The 24,429-nt window shown below is 40.0% G+C and overlaps 1 protein-coding gene across 2 annotated transcripts; it reads left to right on the top strand.

Moving 5' to 3' along the window:
- SLC26A4 (solute carrier family 26 member 4) lies at positions 1-24,061 on the top strand. Of its 2 annotated transcripts, XM_027459043.3 has the most exons (20): positions 1-420; positions 1,123-1,262; positions 3,408-3,518; positions 5,120-5,310; positions 5,792-5,956; positions 8,576-8,728; positions 8,837-8,919; positions 9,876-10,023; positions 12,424-12,537; positions 13,313-13,390; positions 13,616-13,711; positions 15,050-15,156; positions 16,238-16,307; positions 16,630-16,722; positions 16,833-16,928; positions 18,192-18,422; positions 19,894-19,948; positions 20,298-20,443; positions 20,736-20,819; positions 21,574-24,061. In XM_027459043.3, the coding sequence occupies exons 1-20, from the start codon at positions 266-268 to the stop codon at positions 21,595-21,597; spliced, it is 2,340 nt and encodes a 779-aa protein (XP_027314844.2). In that variant the 5' UTR covers positions 1-265; the 3' UTR covers positions 21,598-24,061. The 2 variants fall into 2 exon arrangements, with proteins under 2 accessions (XP_027314844.2, XP_027314865.2); XM_027459064.3 differs by lacking the exons at positions 1-420; positions 1,123-1,262; positions 3,408-3,518 and adding an exon at positions 3,860-4,010.
- Positions 24,062-24,429: the final 368 nt, after the last annotated feature.

Here is a 24,429-nt window from a genome sequence, read left to right on the forward strand (position 1 = left end):
CTCGGGGCAGGGCTTGCGAAGGAGCCCGGGGGTGGTCGGAGGCGTCTCCCGGGCCAGCCCGGAGCCGGCTGCCGGTGTTTCCCCATAAATAACCGCGGCCGGGCCGTATAAATGCCGCGGCTCAGGTGGGGGCCAAGCCGCTTCAGGACGCGGACAGCGCCGCGCCGCGGGGCCGAGCCCAGCCCGGGAGCGAGCGAGCGGGGCCGCCAGGGGGTGCCGGAGAAGGAGCGGGCTCCGCTCGCCGGCCGCCACCTCAGGCGGGGCCATGGCAGCGGGCGAGCGGGCGGCGGAGCCGCTGGCGGAGCTCAGCCACTACGTGGTGGCGCGGCCCATCTACAGCGAGGCGGGCTTCCAGGACGAAAACGAGCGGCGCCCGCCGCTGCCGCCCACCCTCCGCGAGCGGGCGCAGGCAGCCTGCAGGTGGGTGCCGGGGGGGGCCAGGCACGGAGCTGGGGGCCGCCCCCCGCCCCCGAGGTCCCCCGCGGGCTCCCCGCACCGCGAGGTGGCGGCGGGTGGCCGGGGGTGAGGCGGCCCCTGAGGAGTCCGGCAGCGCCTCGGGGCTTCTGCTGCCTGCGAAGGGCTCGGACGCGGGCACACGTGGGGGGATTCCTGCAGGAGGTGGCGTTTGGGGCAGCAGGAGGTGCCCAAGGAAGCATCTCTGCCTCTTGAAACGTGTACAAATCCCGGCTTTCTCTCAGTTTCTGTCAGGGCTTCCTTGGCTGCTTTCTGCCAGGGCTTACTTGGTTGCGTTCTGTCAGATCCTCCTTGGTTGCTTTCTGTCAGATGCTCCTTGGTTGCTTTCTCTCAGATCTGCCTTGGTTCCTTTCTGTCAGGACTTTCCGGGTTGCTTTCTGTCAGGAATTTCTTGGTTGCTTTCTGCCATGGATTCCTCACCTGCTTTCTGACAGGACTTTCTTGCTCTCTATCTGTCAGGGGTTCCTCGTCTGCCTTCTGTCAGAACTTTCTCAGTTGGTTTCTGCTGAAGCCTACTTGACTGCTTTCTGTCACGACTTTCTTGGCTGCTCTCCTTCAGGGCTTCCTTGGCTGCTTTCTGACAGGATTTTCTCATTTGTCTTCTGACTGCAGCCCCATGCCGTATGTTCATAACTTGTTTTCTCGCAGCTGTTCGAAAAAAAGGGCCTTTCAGATCACCAAGTCCTTCCTGCCCATCCTGGAGTGGCTGCCGGGCTACCGCGTGAAGGAATGGCTGGTCAACGATATCATCTCGGGGGTCAGCACCGGCCTCGTCGCCACCCTGCAAGGTAAACCCAGGCGCACCAGTCCTCTGCTTTCTGGGATGTTTCTGGCCGAGCACGATGATATTATGCAGGTGGAATTACAAATCGGAGGCTTGTTATTTAATACTAGATATTAGGTATTATTTGGTGATAAATAATTGATGTTTTTAATTTATCCTTTTTTCTCTCTGCTTGGGTAGAAGATTTATATTTCCTTTGACATGCTATGGAGATGTAGTTAACTTTTTTTTTCATCTTTTCATTCAAAGAGTATTAATTTTGATATTTAAATAATTGTAATTGTAATTACAATGGCTTGTGTAGGTCATGCAGTCTTATTTCTGTTTCTTAATTATCTGAACCTGTAGTTCTTCTGCAGCCGCCTACAAAAAAATCCAGTTATTCCTCCCCAATAATGCAATCTTGATAACTTTCCTTTAAATTTTGCCTGCAGGATTGTTTAAGTATCTGCAGAAAACAGTCCTCAAGGAGGTGGTGTTGTATTCACATTTTAAAAAAATTGAGTCTTAATGGATATTTACAGTACATGGCTTAGGGGGAAAGGATTCAGCGGATAAACAAACAGAAAAGTGACAGAAATAAGCAGAAATTAATGAAACTATGCTGGTAAAGAAGGGCTTAAAGGGGGAGACCATTCATGTGCCTGAGGCAGCTGATAAGGTCCCCTTTTCAGAGAAGAGGCTAGCTGTAATCCTGAAGTGCACCAGCATGTTCATTTCTTTCATCTCCATGCTGTTCTTCCACTACCCTCACAATTTTTCAGGACTGGGGGAGGTGAAGTTAGCTGTGTCAACCAAAACATTTTCCTTCAATGGAAATAAGTTGCTTACACAAGGTGGCAAAGATTACAGACCACACTGGGAACAAAGAAAGTGCCTCTTTCCCAATTAGCCACAAATCTTCCCTACTGACTCTTCCCTTGGAGCGTGCTAGGAAGGCACGGACTGCAGAAAGGAGTGGTACAAATGCCTGCCCCGGGCAGAGAGACCTGAGGAACAGGGAAGTGACTTGTCCACGGTCATGCAGAGCTGGAAGATCTCTGCAGAAGGTGGTGCCTCAATCACAGGACTATCCTTCCTTTTTAAGGTGAATTGTGCTAGATGGGCCTTCGATATGACTTATTACAGCTGTTATGCTCCCACTGTAACCCCCTCATTTACATTTTTAAGGTGGTGCCTGATTTTTTCATAATTAGATTCCATTTGTAGAACTGATTTCTGAAATATGCTGTTTGGTCTCCTGCCTCTGTGTATTAAAAAATACATTAAAAAAACAAACCACAAATGAGTATAAATTTAACCATGTTAGATTTGCACTGGATGTAATTAAATATATATATATGCATATAACAGTTATGAAATTCCAAATCATGAGATACTGGGAAAACTGGCCAAAACGGTTGTCAAAAAAGTCTTCTGGGATCCCAAAGTGCATGAAGTCCCAGCAGCTCAGTGCCACTTGCAGTCCTCTCACCAGTCATAGCAGCGTGACCAGGTCTTCGCTTTGGTGGCTTTTTGTGGTATCAATGCAGAATACAGTAGTCTGCTGTGGGAGCTAACCAGGGCATGATACTGAAAGCAACTTTTCCTTTCCATTTAGTTTTATCATTCTATGTTGCATTTGACAAGCGTGAGTCTATGAAGTGAGAAGATGGTAAGGATCAAAACTCTCTAATTTGGGTGCTTTACTTTTGGTACTCACAATTATAAACTGACACCTGTCAAAGAATGGTTTGATTTTCAGAAGAGTGAGCATCCTGAAGCTTATTGGTAGTGCAATAATTCAGAGTTTATGCTTGAAAATTCTGTCTGTAACTTGAGCACTTCAAGAAGCCCTCTTTTCTCTCAAAGGTTAGACCATTCAGTCTTGCAACAGTGTTCCCCTGCTTAAACTTCTTATTTCAGTGTGTGTTTTATGCTACCTATACAGGTATAGGAACATCTTTCAGTAATTACTCATCCAACTAGCAGTGTGGGATATACAATCATTTATAGTACTCACATATGTGCCTGCAACATATTTACAGACAAAACATTCTAACTTGTATCTGGACAAAAAGGAGTAAATCTTTCTGAAAGTCTGTTCTAGACAAGACAGTAGTTTGCCGAGTGATTTTAAATGTGCAATTTTGATCACGTATCGTTTCAGGTTTGGCATATGCTTTGCTGGCGTCAGTTCCTGTTGGATACGGTCTCTATTCTGCCTTCTTCCCCATCCTGACATACTTTTTCCTGGGAACATCAAGGCACATCTCAGTTGGTAACTGCATATGTTGAAGTTACAGTAAATTAACTATTACAAAATGTTAATCCTTACTGTGAACATCAGTATTTCATATGATGGCAACTTGCTGAACCATATTGGTTATGCTGAATATTAGTATTTGTGGGTTTGGGGGACTTAAGACTTAATTCTTCTCTGTACAGGCAGCTGTGCATAATAACTAACTTCACTTGTGCCCATGCATGCCTTTCACTTGCATTTATGCTGAAGTTTAAATGTTGTTTTTGGCTATACTCTATGCAAGAAATTAGAAGATAAAGCCTTCCTCAGTAGGCAGTAAGAACAGACATTTTTTCTATCACCTAAAGCTCAAGATGGCTAAAACAGGTCTTCTAGTCTTCTCCTCAAGCCTTCCTTGCTACATCCTTCTCTGATCACTGTGGCCAATACCATCTTCTTGCCTGTCGCGGAGACCCAGAACCTGTGTCTACTCCAGCCTCGCTCTAGGTCCTCACATCAAGGCTATGGGTAAAACTTGTTGATTCTTTCTGAATCCTTTCTCTAAAATGTATATGTTTTCCCTGTCAGTTTGCATATTTAAAATTCACGTTACAGCTTGATCACTGAAATTTCTGTTTCTCTACTCCAACAAATCTTGTCTTACCTTGTTCACACCTTCTAATGCTAGGTTGTTTTTCCCTTACAAAGCTTTGGCATGATGTTATGCTTTTTCACCAACTTTCTTCTCTGTGGCGTCAAATAGTTCTGTGTGTTCTCTCCACTTTCTGTCTTCTTCCCCTACCTACCAGCTCACATTTTTTCTCCAGCCCTGAGCACTTACTTATACTTATGTTAACATCCCTACTTTCTACATTTTCCACTCCATTTTATACTTTCTTCAATATGTTTATTCATTAAGAAAATCTAAGAAATCTGTAAAATTAACTTATCTTCTTTCAAGACATTTTATGACATTTTCCTTTTCTGCATAATCTTAGTAAAAACTGCAACAAATTCAATTGCTTTAGATGGTGTTTTGCTGATACGATGATTATTTACTATCTCTGTATCTTTCCCAAATTATAGTTTCAGTCATCTTTAGCCAATGTAACACCAAACTACTGCCAAAAAGGCTTGTCCTATCCCTGGGTGCATGTTCTTGCAACCACCATTGCACTGGGATTCCTGACCATGCAGCTACGTGACGATCTGCATCAATTCCTTCATTCAGCTGCAAACTAACCATTACCAAAAACAAGTAAATAATAACATCGTTTTTAGCTGGATAAGTGATCTGTTTTATCTGGTGGTGGGCCACAGAGCTGCTGGTGCAGATGGAAGGGAAATGGTTGGAAGATGTCACAGCTTTTGGCCTTCGTACAGCTTAATTGGCTTAAGCAAAGGATGAAACTGCATGTCTATGTATAACAAAAGTTATTTAAGGAAGGAATTGTGTCTCTGTGCCATGTTTGTAGCGCCAGTGGCTTCTGGCCCTCTACTACAACTACTACAGCTAAGTAATGTACCCCAGTTAAACTATTAAATGGATATTCTGATTTAGAATTTGCTTGTCTAGTCTGATAAATGCTTCTTTTCAATGCATATGAAACTTCAGCATGTTCTGTTTGTCATTACAGGTCCATTCCCTGTAGTCAGTTTGATGGTGGGATCTGTTGTCTTGAGCATGGCTCCCGATGAAAATTTTATCATAGATAGCAGTAATGCTACAGGGGCTAATAGTACTGGGACAGTGGTAGACACGGAATCCAGAGATGCGCAAAGAGTGCTGATTGCTAGCACCCTCACGTTTCTGGTTGGAATTTTACAGGTAAAATAGCTGTCTTGAAAACTAAGTTGGTATTTTAGTGTTAATGGGAAAATATGCAGAATGGAAATACCTACTGGGGCAATAAGTCTTTTTCCTGTAGTAAAACACAGAAATGCAGGAAAGTCATCTCAAACTCTGAAGAGCTTCTTGGGGATTAATCTTCTTATCCTGGGCATAGTTTGTGGCAGCATGACTGGGAGCACTGACAACGGAAGGATAGCGTTGTGATTGCAGACCATGAAACCTGCACGAAACTAAGTGCTAATGGTGTATTAGCTCCATATCCTGGAGCATCCTTTCACAAAGCTCTTCAGGTCTCTAATTTCACTGGATGGCATGATATTAAGCTACATTGGTCTGCAATGGGGGAAAATGGTCCTAAGACTGTCAAAAAAGAGAAAAGAGCAAAGCATAAGAAACCACTGAATAAAAGTGTGCCCTTGTTATTGCTTAGCAAGCTATTACTCTTCATGATTTCCAGGTAATATTTGGAGTCCTTCAGATTGGTTTCATTGTGAGGTACCTTGCAGATCCACTAGTTGGGGGATTCACCACTGCAGCTGCTTTTCAAGTGTTTGTGTCGCAACTGAAAATCGTCCTAAATGTTTCAACTAAAAACTATAATGGTGTCCTTTCCATAATATACGTAAGTATGCCTTTCTAATTTGTTTTGGTTTTGTGACAGAATTTTTGCATAATTCTTTACCTTCTGCTTCTATTTCATACAGGAGTGATCCATATGCAATTTGTATGTATAGAGCATCTCTTTAATTCTCACTGTCAGGAAGATCTGCAGGTGGTATACCATGTATAGCTGAGGGGCTCTCTGCTTTCTTGTTTCCCCAGAGTATAAAAGGCTAATTGCTATATTGAAATCTTTTTCAGGCAGAGCAGTTTTTCATATAAAGTTTGAAAGTAATTATTCAGAAAATCATTCTTCTGGGGGGTTATCACTTCTGGAGACTGTTTCCCTCCCACCCCTTCCTTCCTGGCACACTGTGAAGCCCCCAAAGCTAACTGGTCCCAAGCTTCCTTATTCTTAAAGCAGTCAGTCATCCTGGTCAAGGGAATTGTTCTTTATTCCTGTGAACATCTACAGAAGGATGTGGATTCACACGTCCTGTGGCCAGGTACCTGCTGGTTAGCTAAGCTGAGGCTAAACGTTGCTGTCACAACTCCATTTGTTGATCTTAGAGGAAATGATCAAATGGAGAAATGTCTTGGCTGGATTACAGAAATACTGAATTCCTAGAGGTTATCACATTACAGAACAGTCTGCTTCCCCAGGGAAATTATTGAGAGTTTTGTTGCTGACTTCAGCATGAAACTGTTCGACTTCATAATATTTTAGGTCTTCATAGCACTTTTCATTAAAATTACAGATTTCTAAAAGAAGCTGCTCTAGAAAAAATTACTTACAGGTTTTGTGTGTCAGTTCAGAAAACCAGATTAGCAAAAATACATTAGGCATCTATAGTACCAAAAATAGAATGAATATAACTACAAATAGTAAGGTAGAATTTAGAAAAAAAAAAAATAATCAGGTGGACTATTTGAAAAAAAAAAAATTATTTTATGGGCCTTTGTAACATTAATGAAAATTCTTTCCCTCAGGGCATGGAAAATTAGATAAGATACAGTACTATGTGATAAACCTCAGAGCCTGGTGATGGACTAATTGATCCAGCAGGTTTTTCCCTCTCTGTTTTTTTATAACTATTGAAGAGTGGTTCAGCTAGTAGAAGGTACTTTTGAAAAGGAATTACAAAGTTCTTCCAGCTCCCGCAAGCCTGAGTGGACTGCTCACTCTTCAGGTTAAAGCTCAAAGCTTCTGCACTGTAGCAGGTGAGCCAGGTAAAGGTGTTTGCAGATGTGTGCAGAGCAAAGAAATTGTGATTTCTGATCTGCTCAACCAGAGACTTGCTGCGTCAGCTTCAGCAAGTCTCGGATCTGCTTCAGAAGTGGTGGTTAACAAATTGCAACACCGAGCATCTGACATTGGCAGAATTCACAACTCCAAGTTAGGAGCCTCTTGTTCCCCTGTAAAATGTGGCAGTGGCACGTATGGTAAGAATGGGATTTGGGGTGAGCAGTACAACAGGCAAGAAATGACTTCAGTCCTCAGAGAATGGCATCTGATTCAGTGCTTGGGAAAGGTTTCTACTTTAGCTTAGAAAACACTGCTGGTTAAGCACTTAGGTATTTTATATCAAACCAGGAATCTTTTCAGGAGGGTAGTAGTGGTACTGCTGCTGCAACCCTCCCTTTGCCTTTAAACTAGCAGCCTAGAATTTCAGGAGCTAACCTGGAGGCAAGAAGTCTGTTTCAAACCTCTGTTCTATCAGATCATTCTTTACTGTGTATGGAATAATCAAATTTCCTTGGAGACAAGGGACAAATGAGAATTACCCCCATTGCCTAGGATGAGGAGAGAGGAGATAGGAAAGCCACCGATAGGTGGCTTTTCTCTGATCAGCCCATTCTGTTTTCCTGTACACTTAGAAGTGATACTTTTGTCATATTTGTATAAACACTGTACCACCATAAATGTCAGTTACACGGACTGTAGTTTGCTATAAACAATCTGACCAAGCAAGGGCATAGGAAGGGTAGATGAGGGAGCTGCCTGTTTTGGTCCAGCTGTGAGGGTCCTCCAGCCTGGGACTGGCTTACTGGTGGGAGCAGGGTTAATGCAGCAGGGTTATGTACTGCAAGGTGAGATTTTGCATCTGCTTTTCTAAAGCACAGGACTCTCCACAGCCTGGCAGGATCCACGCTGTCATACTCGCTGTCTGGATGTCAGCAGTGGCAGTAGGAAATCTGTAACCTACAGGCTGTACGTAACAACCATATAGCAGGTCAGAATTTTGCCTGTGGGGCTGCTAGCTGTCATTTGAATAGAAAGGCGAGAATCTCTCTTGCTGCTTGGAAAGTGAGTAAGCTGCAGGTCTTCCCATCCTTGCTCTAAGAACAGGTTGGTGTAAAACAGTCAGGGCTTTAGCTCTTGTTACTAAGCATTAATTTTCTAAAAATCAGGATGCAGAAGCCCCATGTAGACAATTATTCCATTAAATACACCATGAAATCCAGTCACTGATTCTGTAGCAGCTCGATAGTACATCAGACAGAGTTATTCTCAAGCTCCTCTAGGCCAGAGCAAAGGAGGGAGCATATCTTGGTCTCCTCCAGAACCCGATGCACCTGAATTGTCCCATGAGTGTTTTCACACCTTTCACGTGCACGTGTTGTCATTTTTATTTTTCAGACTCTCATTGAAACGTTTGAAAGAATTGGTACCACCAACATTGCAGATCTTATTGCCGGACTCCTCACCATTTTTATCTGCATGGTAGTTAAAGAAATAAACGATCGATTCAAACACAAGATTCCTATACCAATACCAATAGAAGTTATTGTGGTAAGCAAAGAAGCATGACAAAATATAACAGGTAAAATAGATGGGGCTGGCTACAGGAAGACACGAGCCTTTTTTAAGTATTGAAACTGTTGTTTCATTTGATTACAGACAATAGTAGCCACTGGCATTTCATATGCTGCCGACTTGGAAAACAAATACAATGCAGGCATTGTTAAGAGCATTCCAAGAGGGTGAGTGCCTTTGTTTTCTGGGACATAGGTATCATTTTAATTGGCTAGAAATGACAGTGGTAAGATAAAAGACGTGAAAGAGAGATTGAGAGCTGTAACCTGAGTTTAGAAGCCAGAGCTGGAGATGTCATGAGTTGTACTTCTGGCTCTGTCAATTATGCTGCCTAATTATGTTGCGTAGCTTTTCTTCATCTGTAAAATGGGTTTAGAAACATTTACCTGATTCATTAAGTTCATCTGAGAATTAATTATGTCATGTGCCTGAAGTGAATATATGCCTAAGGAAAATATAAAAAATAAATTAAAGGATTTTAAATGATGAAATTCTCCTTCTCTATAGATTTAATTTCCATAAACCTGAGTTATTCAACTACAGTTCGTACTCAGGCTGTTATCACAATCAATATTGTCACTTACATAGTCATAGGAGCAAGGATTTTGAGGATTACACTGGTAGAGACTTTCACTTGAAAGATTCAGAGCATTTCACAGTAGTAACCTTCACATTCCATTTGGTATTCAGGCCTTGATTAATTAAAATTTGTGGAAACACAGTAGGGGATAAAATGTTTTTGAGGTCTTCCGTTGAAATATGTTAACAACAGCATGAAGTGTCATTAACATATTTATGTAATTCGCCGTTTTATTCAATATATCCTTTATTCGGTTCTTCAAAAATGTACTTTTTCACTTTGCTATCACAAGGCCAAATCTCAGTTATGCTGAGAACAATGGGAGCTTTGTTGCTGACTAATAGAATCAGGATTTGGGCTATGGTGAGCTAGATAAGCATGTTCTGGATGTCAATGGGCTGTTTCCACCTTTTTATTAACTTGAAACATTACACTTCATATTATAAGCAACCTGTGTGCCTCCACCTCAAACTCCTTGACAGCTCTAGTTAAGAACTGAATTTGATCAAAGTCGATAATACTAACGTATTTTCTAAATGCTAGATTTTTGCCTCCCGAACCTCCAGATGTCAGCCTGTTTTCCCAGATGATAGCAGCCTCCTTTTCCATCGCTATTGTCGCTTATGCTATTGCTGTATCTGTGGGGAAAGTATATGCAACCAAGTATGACTATGCTATCGATGGAAACCAGGTACGTATAGCCAAAACTGTCTGCAAACACAGGGAGTGTAATTTCAGCTTCACAGTGATTTATGTGTCCAAATGAAAGAAACATATTTTTTTTCAGACTAAAGTTAAAGTCTAATGGGAAATATTCTTCCAATTGCTGGGAAAAAAAGAAATCTGCAATGGCCATATATTACCTAACAAATTTACCACACAAAGATGAGCCAGATTAGCTCTATCTTCAGAGTCTGCTCTTCATCCTAATTGCTCCCATATCACTTTTGGGAGTGTAGTAGCTCTGGAAGGGTAGTTAAAGCTAAGCACCGTACACAGGAATTTTCTGGTGATACAGCATTAACATGGCCAGCTTGAGCAACCTCCCTTCTATTTCTGCTCATAAGAGAGATTTTGACTTGAGTTATTGGACTGGAGGTGAAGGCAATGCCCAGCTAAGAAGCTGCTCCAGACAGCTTTATCTAGGCTTGAACTTTTTCAGTTAAGGTGTGATTTTATTCCTACAGAATAAATTGATGTGCTTCTCAGCATGACACCAGTTATGCCAATGTGAATATACTTGTAACCGTACAGCGAAGTCCTGCAGCTTCACAATATTAAATGCCTATGAGTGTATGAACATGAAAAACACCTACATCAAACAATTGAATTGCTTTAAACATTGCTTTTTAAAGGCATGTTGTTAGAAAGTTGCTCGAGCTATATTCATTGCCAAGCATGTACAGGATTCTTGCAGCCATCTAGTGTCTTCGTAAGTGGTTATGTACCCATGGGCATGGGAGAAACATGTTGGAAAGCCTCCTTGTCCTGCAACTATGCTAATTTTGAATGTTATCCTTTGAACTATGGGAAAACACATTCACTGCAATAAATAGATAAGCTGAGCACTTTGTTTAATGAGTCCTTCTTTATTTCAGTGCTAATGGGTTATGTGAAGTTTGGTTTTGGAACTACTGTTCTGCAGAATGTAACAAAATTCTATTGCTGAACATGCTGGTCACTTTATAAAACACAAAGTTCATATCTGGTAACACTGTGATTTAAAGATGCCAAAAATGCATTGACTTTCAGTTTAATCCATGTGAATGAATAATGCTTACTCCTGGAAGTGCTGTTTATGCTGTTCTTTCATTGAATATGCTGTTCTTCCATCACTGATGTGCTTCAAAGATACTAATTAAATATTACAGTAGCAGAATTATTGTCCATAAAAGCAAAATGCATTCTTTCCAGTACTAATGCTATGAATTTTATGCATATCAAAGGCTAAATGCAGTCATAAATGATGGGCAAATAGTTTACTTGAACTGGAGAATTTAAAATAGCATCATAAAAGCAGGTAGTAAAATCATTTTGAAGAACAGTCCAATACTATTATCTGCTAGTGTTTATTTTGTCTTCATAGATTCATAGATTATTAAGATCTAAGAACACTAGGAACTGCATTTCCAGCATTTTCCTGCGGAACACAGCTGTTACACAGGAACAGGCAGGAATTACCTTGGTCTGTTCTGTTAAAGACCATGACTTTATAATCCTGCTCTCATAGTTACAGCTTAATTAAAAGCTTACAGGAAACTTCATTTTGGAGAAAAAAAAAAAGTCAAAATCAAATTTTAAATTATATTTTTAAACATTCACAGTGAGTGGAAAGCTCCTATGACTCTGTCAGCTTGATAAAAACAATGTTTCTGTCAATTATATGGGATTGCAGGCAGCTCCCAAATGCCTCATTTCCCAGCAGAGGAATGGCCCAGATCCCAGGACATAAAGCTCCCAGGGTCCTTGTCACTTGAGCAGAACAACCAGCATCAGTAGGTGCCAGCATCTGTGACCCTGGGGCAAAATTGTGAGAACGCTGCCTGGGACTCAGCGTGAGTTCATTGGGATGTTCAGAGTGAAAAACTTCTGGCTCAACAAATTAGAAGTTTTCAGTGAAACTGTGTTTTTTTGCAAGGCTCCTGATTAGTTCCACTAATAATACCATGCTTTGCATTAATTAAAGCCGTGTCTAAACTCAAACTGTTGCACTGATTAAACTTTTTTTTAGATGATGATATTCAGGAGTTATATTTATACTAGTCCCATTTGTTGATGCAATTATACCTGTGTAATTGTAAGAAATGATAATTTTGACAGCATTCATGGAAAAAAAAAAAGCTATAAAAGCCTTTATTTTAAGACAGGTAAGCCCACATCACAAAGGGTATGTCAACTTCATTGCATTGGTTTCTAAATACATATAGTTAAACTGGCACAAGAGTAAACTTAACAGCTATTACTAATCCAGGCTCTTCTCAATATTTCAGTGCTACCTACTTTGTGAACTATTATAAAAACTATTGTCACTCTCCCCTGCAAAATCACCTTCAGGAATCTGTATTTACAGCATCATCCAATTACCTTTCAGGAGTTTATTGCCTTTGGGATCAGCAACATTTTTTCTGGTGCCTTTTCTTGTTTTGTTGCAACAACTGCTCTTTCACGGACTGCAGTCCAAGAAAGTACTGGTGGAAAGACTCAGGTAATGACCTCTTCTTACTGATAGTGTACACAGGTGAGTTCAATAATCTATGGGGATGAAAGTGGTCCTGAAATGGTTGTGTTCCCGTCACATAAAATGCCACGGGTATCTCAGCTAGCAGCTTGTGTGTGGGTACTGCATCATTTTTGTAGCTCTGCCAGAAGAGGGCAATCAAGTTTTACATACGCAGATTTACATTAGGGTCCAAACTCCTTCCAGCCTAATTCCCCAGAATTTCATTACAAATTAAAGGACTGAGTTTGTCACAGTAGAAATGCAGCATGCAGGACGAAATCCTATCCCATCCCTATGTATCCTCTTTGAGGTACCTAAGGTCCCATGTGTTGGCCTGAGCAGCCCTGCGCATGTGCCGTCTTTCTCATATTCTGTATGGTGCTCACTGGTTTCGCAGGACTACAGCCACACACTTATTTAACAGTGGAGAAGTCCAGGTTATCCAGCAGCCCCTTTTCCAGCTGCCACACAGACTCAGCTCCTTTCATCTCTCTATGCAACTCAGCCCCCTCAAGAGCTACTACCTTGCATGCGGTTGTTTGCACTACCTGCTTAATTGAGTTCCCTCTGTGTTAGCTGAAGTGTGTAATGATTGCCCATGTATGCCTAAACACAGCGGCATTTTGGCAGGTCTCCTTGTTCCTAAAGAAATGTAATGTGCAACTACTTGTGTATCCTAGAAACAACTACTGTGTAATCCTAGAAACATAAGATATAATCTTAACGTGCTCATCTTCCATAAACACTGTGTCCTCCGCAGGTTGCCGGTATAATCTCAGCTGGGATTGTTTTGATTGCCATTGTTGCCCTGGGGAAATTGCTAGAGCCCTTACAAAAGGTACTGTATTTGTACTCTGCCACCAGCACTGATCAGATCTGAATGCTCAGCTTTGATGGACAGAATTAATAGCCCTGTTTGCAATTGCGGTGATTGAGACCAGACGAGGCGCTGGTTTTACACCGTGTAATGATATACACTTTGTAAACAGAAAACAGAAGATTAAAATATCTTAATAAGCATCTCGGCTTTTGAATAGTGCCTTTACATTGGTTTCCTTTGCAGTCTGTGTTGGCAGCTGTAGTCATAGCTAACTTGAAAGGGATGTTCATGCAAGTGTTTGATGTTCCCCGTCTGTGGAGACAGAATAAAGTGGATGCTGTAAGTCAACTCATTTTTCCTCCTCTCCCTAATGTTTTTGTATGTTTTTTGTTGTTCCTGTTTTTTCCTTTCGGTGTCATCCAACTTTCTCTTAACTACCACATCAACAGAATTTTGTAGGGTTACCATCAGAAAAATCTTTAGTTTAGATTTGTTCTAGCAAACCGATTTTGTGTGCACCCTCAAAAGGTACATGCCATGAGGTCAGGTGAAAATTTCCCATTCTAGAGTTTTACATAATATAATCTTTATTCCCTATACCCCACAGTAAAGGTACCTGTGCAGTAATGACTCCTTTGTAGCAATTGCCATTGTCTACAGTAATCTTGCATTGAGATTGCTTGAAAATAAGAATAAAAATGGCCTGTGGCCACATTTACCATTCTGTTTTGATCTTCTGGAAAATTTAAATGGGCTAGAAAAGCTGAAGTTTTCTTAATTCATGCATATATGCTTATGTTGGTATCACATTAATTTCCCACTTGCCTGGATAATCTCAGATAGTCCTTACAAAGTACATTTTCTTGCTGTAGCAAGACTAATCCAAGCTAGAAAGCAGATTCATTTGGTGTACTAAGGGATGTATGAATATGCTCTTCTTAAAAACCACTGTAACCTTATCTCGGGGTACATGCTTGCATCTCCCACTGGGATTTCTGTGGAACAAACCCTCAGCGTAGCGGTTAGGGCAGGAGGCAATTGCATGAAATGTATGCTCTGTGTGCAGACCCTACTACACACAGATTTTACAGTGGGTGTATGAATAATATCTGCTTTAGATAGGTCTGAATTTATTTAGTCAATCATTTAATAGTCCTCTTGACAGATAAAAGATCCCACTCACTTGAGTGAGAAGTGCGGGCACTCAGCTTTTGGTAGGACTGGGTCCATTGCACGTTCTGCCTGGGCAGCAATGCAGGGAGGAACTGAGGAGCCCACTTCAACTGTTCTGCCTGAACATTCAGCAGAGACTTTTAGAGAGTGCCATTGACCTGCTAACCTCTCTTTGGAACAGTTCTGGTTCCTGGACATCACTGAGGAGCCCCCTTCCCTCTGTACATCTCAATAGGTGGAGCACCTTACAGTGTTTACTTTGCAGGAAAAATTTTATTTCTGATTTTTAATTTCCTAAATGCTAGCAATGCCTAAAAAAATACATGTCTAGAAGTAATTTGGAGGAAAATAAATGCTTTTAAATGGAAATCAGATAATTGCCAGTGTGCTATAATCATTTCCAACATTAAATTCTTCTGCTACTCTTATTGTCTGATGTAGTGATTTTTAGAGTGACCAGGAGTACTATGTTATAATTAAGAGATTTTGTTATTTCCTCTCCAGATGATCTGGGTTTTCACATGTGTAGCATCCATCATTCTGGGACTTGATTTGGGATTGCTTGCTGGCCTTTTGTTTGGATTGCTGACAGTTGTGCTGAGAGTTCAGTTGTAAGTAACACAGGATCAGAAATAATTGTTAGTGTTATACCATGAAAGAGACAATATGCTGAAAAGCAAGATGATTTGTGGCAGAAAATCTGCTTGGGTTTACAAAGATTTTGAAGTGGAAAAATCTATTCTTTAGAACAAAACACTTTGTGTGCTATCAGTTAAAATAACAGTGACGTGAGAGGCTGCATTATGTTATCAGTATCTATTCTGTATCACGTTGGGTACTTTTGTGGTATTTAGCCATATATTATTTCTGCATCCACGTAGCTGTATTCTGAAAAGAGAAAGGAATATTCTAGATCAAATTTTAAAAGATATATGAATGGCTTCTCTAATGAATTACTCATTATAGTCACTCTTAGCATATAATCATACTACAGTACATTGCATGTGCCAATAACTTTTTCAGTCATTGCTTATACAAGGCTGAGTGTACGCCTATGGGGAAAGGGGAAGACAAAAAATTTCATGTTTGTGTTTGATTTATTTCTGCTCTAAGAACATGTGGCAGTGGAATGGTGAGAAAAGGTGACTTTGCAGAATCTCATTTGGCCATCTTGTTACATTTTCTTGATCTTTTATCTGAAAATACAATATAACTCCTTTCCTTCAGCCTGGAGTCCATACAGTAGGGTTGCCACCAATACCAAAGGATAGTTGCACTGTCAGCAAATGCATAAAATAGAGCCTTCCAAAAGGTGTCATAGACTAGGAGATTGTAAAATCTACTAATTCACAATTACGAAAAAGAAGAATTTAAGATCCTCAAAAAACATCCACAAATTCAACTCAGATTTGTGAAATCCAGGTAAGAAAAGGAAGTAAGGCTTTGCAAACCTCTAAATATTTTTCTTCAGCTGTTAAAAATGTCTGCGGAGACTGCAAAACATTTTGGTTTTGACCCAAATCCAGAGAAAAGGGATTAGAGAAAAAGCTTCAAATAGTCTGAAGATAATGTAATATTGTAATGTAATATTGTTTCTGTTGATTTAAAATGGGGAAGAGTGATCAATATATTTTTTTCAGAGTAAAACCCTAACTATGATATTTACTTTCCCTGTCTTATTGTTTCTGTTAGTCCTTCATGGGGTGGCTTTGGAAACATTCCAGGCACAGACATATACAAGAAGGTCAAGGACTACAAAAATGTAAGTCATTGCTGAGTTGTTTCCCTTCGGTCTACAAGCCAGTGTAGGACAAAGCTGTACCTTGCTGATTGTTGACAACTTGACTTCAGAAATGCTTGAAGATAACAAGTTGCAACATTAAATTCTTCATCCTGATCCAGATGGTTGGTCCATATTGCATGCTGGGCTGTAAGCATCTAAAAACTGAATCACCTCAAAGATCAGCAAAGATAGCCCATTGTTAGTGAATTAGTTATGTAGCTGAACTGTTGAAACAGTTGAACTGCTCCTTCGTAGCCAAAATATAGTTGTTGCTGCTCAACCTTATATTCTTTGACAACAGATTGTAGAACCAGACGGTGTGAAGATCCTCAGGTTTTCAAGTCCAATTTTTTATGCTAACATTGACGGACTGAAAAGTAGCCTCAAGTCCACAGTAAGTGATATGTGATGGGTTTGGATGCAACTTAATTGGCTTTGGGTTTTCCTTAGAATTATATCTAGGTGAAATTAAATCATTTTGGTGTCTTGATCCTTTTCCTGTAGGTGGGATTCGATGCAGTCAAGGTATATAATAAGAGACTCAAAGCACTAAGGAAGATACAAAAGCTAATCAAGAAGGGGAAATTGAAAGCTACTAAGGTAATTCTTTTTTCTTCTCAAAGGATTACTGTTAGAGCTTATTACTTAAGCCTTAATTATGAGCTCCTCTGTACTCATCTTTAAAATAGAGATGAAAAGTGTGACTGATTACTATGGTAGGAAGTCTGGGACCTGCAGGGGGTCTAGCAGAACAGTACTCCTATTCACAAAAACATAGAATATCCCGAGATAAAAGGGAACCACAAGGATCATCGGTCCCACTCTTATTGCCAAAGACATCAAGATTCAGGCAGCTGTGACAGTTGTAGTGTTAACTGCAGTGGAAAGCAAGAGATTCCCTGATCTCACCTCTACCCCTCACCATCTGAGATTGAATTACAGAATCACAGAATGGTTTGGGGTTGGAAAGAAAGATCATCTAATTCCAACCCCCTGCCATGGGCAGGGACACCTCCCACCAGCCCAGGTTGCCCAAAGCCCCATCCAGCCTGGCCTTGAACACCTCCAGGGATGGGGCATCCACAGCTTCTCTGGGCAACCTGTGCCAGGGTCTCACCACCCTCTGAGTGAAGAATTTCTTCCTAATGTCTAATCTAGATCTATCCTATGTTAGTTTAAAACCATTACTCCTTGTCCTATCACTACACTCCCTGACAGAGTCCCTCTCCTGATTGTATCTGTAAGGTAAAATTGCTGGCTCTTTCATGTGTACATGGCACAATTATCCGTCTTCCTGTGCACGGGTCAGTTGTACCAGCTGGCTGGTCTTCCACATCCTCTGAGTACAGAATGTACATTTCAAGAATTAAATGCTTGCAGGAGTGGACAGGTAACCAATTAAATCTTCAGCGTGGGAAGATAGGAACGGGTATTCCATTGCCAGTGCTTTTGGTGCAGGATGCAATATTTCTGCGTATATTCCACTTCATCATGCAGTTAAATGTGGCAGACCTAATTCAAAGCTGGATTCAAATTCAAGATACCGGTCTTAAATATCTCCTAGAAATAAAGCTTTTCAGGGAAGGAGTATCTCTGAGACATATACATGTATGTGTATATATATATATATATATATATTTGATAGTGGCCTTTTTTGTAGGAAGATGCTCTGTTAAAAAAAAAAATAAGGAGGAAATGAAATATACTGCATAGAGGATGAGGAAACTATTTACTCCATTTTTTTCTTTAAATTCTTGGATGCGATATTGGTCTCATTCTTGAAGCAGAAGTTATCACAGGGAATTATATTCAAACATTTTTCCATGGTTACATGATATATTCCATATATTATCTGCACATTAGAATGGCATCATCAGTGAGCCTGGCATAACTAATGAAGCTTTTGAGACTGATGAGGAACCTGAAGACAATGAAGATCTTCAAGTTCCCACCAAAGAAGTAGAGATCCAGGTGGACTGGAATTCAGAGTTGCCAGTCAAAGTAAACATCCCCAAGGTGCCGATCCACAGCCTCATTCTTGACTTTGGAGCAGTAACCTTCTTGGATATTGTAGCTGTGAGATCAATAAAAACGGTAAGGACATTTTTTCTGGTGTTCCAATTAAATGAATCTGGCCAGCAGTATGTAAATCAAGAGCTGTTAGGTGAAGGCAACGTTGTTGAAAAAATACCTTTAAAACTTAGATAGCCACAGGTAGAATATTGGTGTGTGCATATTTTATGTGAAAAAAAAATGCATGAAAAGAACATTATAGAGGCTGCATAGTCAAGAGTCAAGTACTCCAAAATTAGAACTGAAAAATGTGGCCCACTTGTGTGCATGCATTATGACATTTTAGTTCCATATTTTCTTTCCACATGCCTCCTGCTTTAATGTGGGTATAGGACGATGCTCACTCAACACAGAGGTAGTAAATATTTTGTCTTATCATCATTTTCTGTCTTTATGCACAAGATTTATTTATTCCATATTACTTGAATTATGAAGGAAGGAAGAATGATTCATTTTTAATAGGATTTTCTGCAGCTAACATCAGAGCACTTCATCAACATTAGTTCATCTTCACGCATCACACTGAGGTCATAAGGAGATAATGTTCCTTGTTTAGGGAGAGGGAAATGAGGTAAAGAGATTAAGGCCAAATGTTTCCATTATTTTTGGTGCCCAGTTACAAGCCTAGAGGAGCAAATTGTTTATTCTTTAGTCTTTTATTATACTTTCTATGTTCAGACTACTGCTTTCACTAACTCCAAGTTGCAGATGGGACTGTTTATCTTATCTATAAAACAGATCTTAGATTACCATGATTCTAGATTAACGGTGAACAGAAGTGAATGCAATTAACAATTGCCTCTGACAATGCTCTTTGGAGAGACCCACCTGCCATCAGGAAGCCAGGGGCAGAATGCAGTCTCCCACCTTTTAACATTTTAACCAACTGAAATACAAGGAATGCAGCGTGACTTGCTTCAGCCCTACTTTTGATTCAGTTCCAGCTTCTGAGACAAATGAGATTGTGGGTTCCACAGAGACAACTCTTTCCATATGCAGCTTGTTCATCCAAGAACAGGTCCATCTGGTGCACCGCATGAGGGAAAATCTCTGTTAAAAAAAAAAAAATTAAAAGCATGTGCCAATGAAAGACTGTATTGTATCACTGATACTTGAGGGAAAGAAGGCTGCTCAGGTCCACATGGTTGTCACTTGAAGAGAATGATTTTTCATACTGTAAGAACAGAATCAGAACCTTAATAACAGGCAGCAATTTGTGTATGTGTAAAATGGATAGTTCTACTGATATAGTCAAAGATTGGTCACTTCAGCAACCAGGTACTTAACTAATAGGTCTTCAAGTATAGCAAAGTTTAGCAGTTCCTTTTTTACTATGAATAAACAAAACAAGAAATTTTGAATGAAGACAATCAGAAACAAATTAAAAGTGTGTGTGTCTATACATTACATTCATTGACATATGTACATATATATGTATTTTGTCCCTACAGACTATATTTATTTATGTTTTTGTTGTAAACTTTCTTTATAGATAATTAGAGAGTTTGAGAGAATTGATGTGAGAGTATACTTTGCTTCATATCAAGGTAAACTTTCAAATATTTCTACTATCACTGATCTTTTCCAACCTGAATGGTTCTGTGATTCCATAAAGAATGAAGTGAAGTTGAGAAGGGATCTCTAGATGTGTCTGTGGAAGCATTTTTTTCTAATAAAATTGTGAATTATCACGCTGATAATCATGGTGGCTGTTCTAGGACACAAAGAATGGTGGGGTTTAAAGGAAACATAGAAAGTAAAAGCCAAGAAATAGCTGTTGTTAATGATTTATTTGGCTATATATTTGATTTCTGATAATTGCAGCCAAGTATTTTGATATTTATTTCTTTAATTACTTCAAATCAACCTGCTCTGACTTTTATTTTTCAAATTCAGACAACCTTATATCTCAGCTGGAACGAAGTGCCTTCTTTGATGACATTGTCAGAAAAGACATATTCTTCTTGACTGTCCATGATGCTGTGCTCTACATTAGGAATCAAATGACATGCAGTGACAGCCAGGATCCCATATTTGAGAAGGTAAGGATATCTAGGAGCACGTTTCCCTTCCTTCCATCGCCTAGCATTCATTCTGGCAATTTCTGCTACGGCATGGCACATTTGAAAACTAAAAAAAGTAAGAATCCAATAAATTGGACAGCTCCCAAAATGTAAGTTCCTCTCAGCTAAACTAAAGCAACAGCTTTGTCAAGGAGCAGTAAACAACAGACCTGTAAGTCTGTTGTGGAAGTTGTATTAAGATACTTCAGAATAATAAATCTACTTCAGTGATACGGACAATGTATAACTCGTTGTGTTTCTTTCTGCCAAGATTTCACTTATGCAGGAGTCTAAAGAACCTATAGAATTCACAGAAACAACCCGGACTGATGATGAGCTTGATGTTCAGGAAGAGGTATGCTCTTTAGATCTGAATGTGTCAATTACTCAAAGAATACTGGTGGTTTTACTCCTTTGTAGTACTGAGCCATGCCGTTAGGCTTTTTCAGTAGGCTGTGGTAGCTGGTACTCCTGATTAAGCCCTCGTCCACCCCCATACCTCCTCCCCTGCCACTTTTTTTTTTTTTTTGGGGGGTGGGAGACATTATTATGAATATGCAAGAAAGCCAAATGTTACTCTATCACTAACATAAATACCTACCACCTCTCCAGTGAGCGTCCTAATCACCGGGTTACTGTGCAGAGAAGCACTTTTCTCTCCTCTGTAACTCACGGTGCAGAAAGGAATGAAGGATTTAAGAAAGCTAGAAAGACACCACGGTTCTGTAAAAGAAGCACTTTTACATGGCAGGCCAAAAGACTTGAATTCTGATTTCTGTTCAGAATTGCTTAAATATTTATATTGCTGTCATAAAATATGAAAAAGAAGCCAGGCTCTAAACCACCCATCCAAGCTCAGACATTGTTCTGAGAGGCTTCTGTCCTCCATCTTTATGGCCACTTTTTGCAGATACCTTCAGACCTGCAGCTTCCTGACTGATCTGTCTGGTGCAGACACGAGTCACTGTTACTTTCTCTGTACTGTCAATGAGCCCAGGCTGAACTTTGTGTAGTCAACAAACACACAAACATTGTTATTTTCCAGGCGGTGCATACTCAGAACTAACCATGGCTTGTTTCTCTCCCCCATTTCAAAACCTTTTCACTAGGCTATGCGCAGACTGGCTTCCTGAAGAGGGCCTGCTGGGACTGCCTTCCCTGTGAATTCACAGCAATATTTATGCACCGGTACTATATACACATTTTCTGCAATGAAACCAATCTTGGCACTTGAAGAAAACCCTGATTCTTAGTCTGAATGATACAGATCTCTAGAAATCTCCAAATTTTAGCTACCGTTATCCCTGAAATATTCTGGACCTTGATTCAGCGAGCACTTTCCAATATGATACCTTGATAAAAAAATCAGAAGACTGTTATGAAAGATGTACTCAGTTCAGGGACTAGTCAGGCAAAAGGTGCATTACGCTGCTACGTCGGTGTGTACAGGAAGAGAAGCTGCGTTGTGCTCCGCCTGGGGAGTTGAAGAGACCAAGATTTTTGGATTTCAGGCCTTTTGTCATGTCTTTGTACAACACCTAGCGAGAGGGCAGGAGTTCTAGCTGGCCAAGTTTTGGCAATTCTAGAAGATTTGTGTGACCTTCCTGAAAAATCTCTCTGCATTGTTCTTTCCAAGCAATTCCTTAAATTGCTACAGGTTGTCGGACAGCTGGTTGGAGAACAGGTGACAGGTGGAACAGCCACACGAACAGAAAACTGCACTGAACTACTAAAAACTTTAAATAGACTAAGTTTCAATAGTAAAGACAACTGGATTGGGGTTTATTAGCTTTGTCTTAATCCCACCGTAGCAGATCATGCACTACTATTAATGATCATCCCTAAAATGAAGTATACACAGCAGATTCTTTTGGCTAGTTTACAGAGCTTTCATCAATAGGCAGATTATGACCCGGGTTAGATTAACGAAAATCTTAATTCCCAAGTACTTAACGGAATCCGTGCAACAGGCTGCTACTGAATGCAAGTAAGAGTCAGAATGTGACCTACTATAGAGGTTTTTTAAAATTAAATATAGGAAATGAATTAGTTTAATGAATAGTTCTATTTTTATATAGCGTATTTTTTTTCTTTTAATATTCTACATCAGATTGCTGCTGTTCTTTTGCAGGAAATGTCTAGGCATTTGACAGTCCATAATGCACAAGTGCAATAATTTTCAGAAGACAAAGGAGTTGAACTGCACAACTTTAATCCTCGTTTTAGGAGTATGTAAAATAGATATGCAATAAGTCAATGTTCTTAATTTTCATGAAAAAAGAAGTGTGCTTTGATGAAAAATGGACTGCTACCTTAAATATTTTAGCACTATATTTTTAATGGAAAAAAAAACCTGCATGGTGAGGGAATATATCATAACAAAAGCATAAGAAATGTCCAGGGACATAAGAAATGTCCTTTATAGGCCCTTTCATATTTAAGATTCACAATTTTGTCTAAATAGCTTCAGTATGTTCACATACTTGAGTCTCCCTATTTGATTCCATCAGAGAAATTTTCCTGTATCTCACTGCACTGAATTTTTTTTTGCTGCAAGTAAAGCTAGTGGAAAATCTCAGGTGAAAAGTTAAGCACTAAATAAATTATCTGCCCTAAAGACCTGAGTGAACTCCATTAAAATCAGTCAAAAAAAACACTATAAATTTCAATCAGTTGGACAGGATCCTTACTCAGTGGGTAACAGCAACAACCCAACATCTTTATTCCCTAGTTAAGGCAAAAACTTTGATCTTCACAACAATAAAGTTTCTCATTTCAGATGCACCAGAGGTTTGCATCTCAAAGGTACTGGCATTGCAGTCCAAGCCGGCAAAAACCTAGGTTTCTACATTGGTAATACTTAGGCTCAGAACATTTTTATGCAGAATACATGCTATGGAAAGATGGGATACAAATTTTAACAGGGATTATTTTTTTCCTTCAAAAGAACATTTGCGCTGTGAAGTTTGAGCACAAATTCTTGCCAAAAATGTGGCCTTATCTTTTGAACCTTCTCCAGTTCTTGTCCACGTAGGTATTTAAAAAAATAAAATAAAATTGTTGACACTCGTGTTCTGTCCAAACATGACATTTCAGCTGGAATCAGTTGTGATAATACACGATGCAATGCACTTACTCTCATTCTTGGCTTGTGTATTTCTTCAAGGTATAGCTGCACTCAACCTTTCCTGAGTAATTTTTTCGCAAAAAGTATACATTTACACAGAATGGTAACAGGTAACATGCAGCAGGCCTTCCAGTATGTTTTTCAGAGGGGTCAGGAGTATGTGAGTTTCTGTCTAATTATCCATCAGAATGAAGGATACAAAAACAATTTTGCATTGAAGCTAAAATTCTACCCAATTTTGTACTACTTCAAACAACCACAAGTAATGCAACTAAAGGTACTGATTTTTTTTCCCCTCAGTGGAATTAAGAAGTGACTTTTTTTGTATGCATTTTGAATATTATTGTCTTTGCATATCAGATACTAAATTTGGAGATGCATTTTAACTTTATTACCCTTTTTAAAAGAGGCATTTTGAAAGTAATTGTATCCATTAACTAGAAAATAAAGTTGTGCATACTGAAAAAATACTATATGCACCTGCATTTTCTTGAAATTCTTCTCTTTGTGCATTGGTATGATGTGGAAATGCACTTTGCACAGATCAGTGCCTGTTTTCCCTTGGCTCTGCCTTTCAACAAACAAAAGAAACAAATGCCAAACCTGCTCTCTCCACCTTTGGAGATAAGACAAGAAACTAGAGGCTTAAAAGGCTGTTTTGTGAAGTCAGGGCTAAAAAGATAATGGAGAAATTTTTCTGTCAGGACACGAGGTCCCCACCCTGAGGACCTTCAGTAGGATGCTGACCAGCCTGGAGTGTTTGGAGTTGTCCCAGCTTTAGTTATGAGGTACTATTTGGGACTGAGGGCCTTTTCAGCCCTATAGCCTGGGATTTCAT

Source organism: Anas platyrhynchos, chromosome 1, assembly GCF_047663525.1.
Source record: "Anas platyrhynchos isolate ZD024472 breed Pekin duck chromosome 1, IASCAAS_PekinDuck_T2T, whole genome shotgun sequence".
Taxonomy (NCBI): Eukaryota; Metazoa; Chordata; class Aves; order Anseriformes; family Anatidae; genus Anas; species Anas platyrhynchos.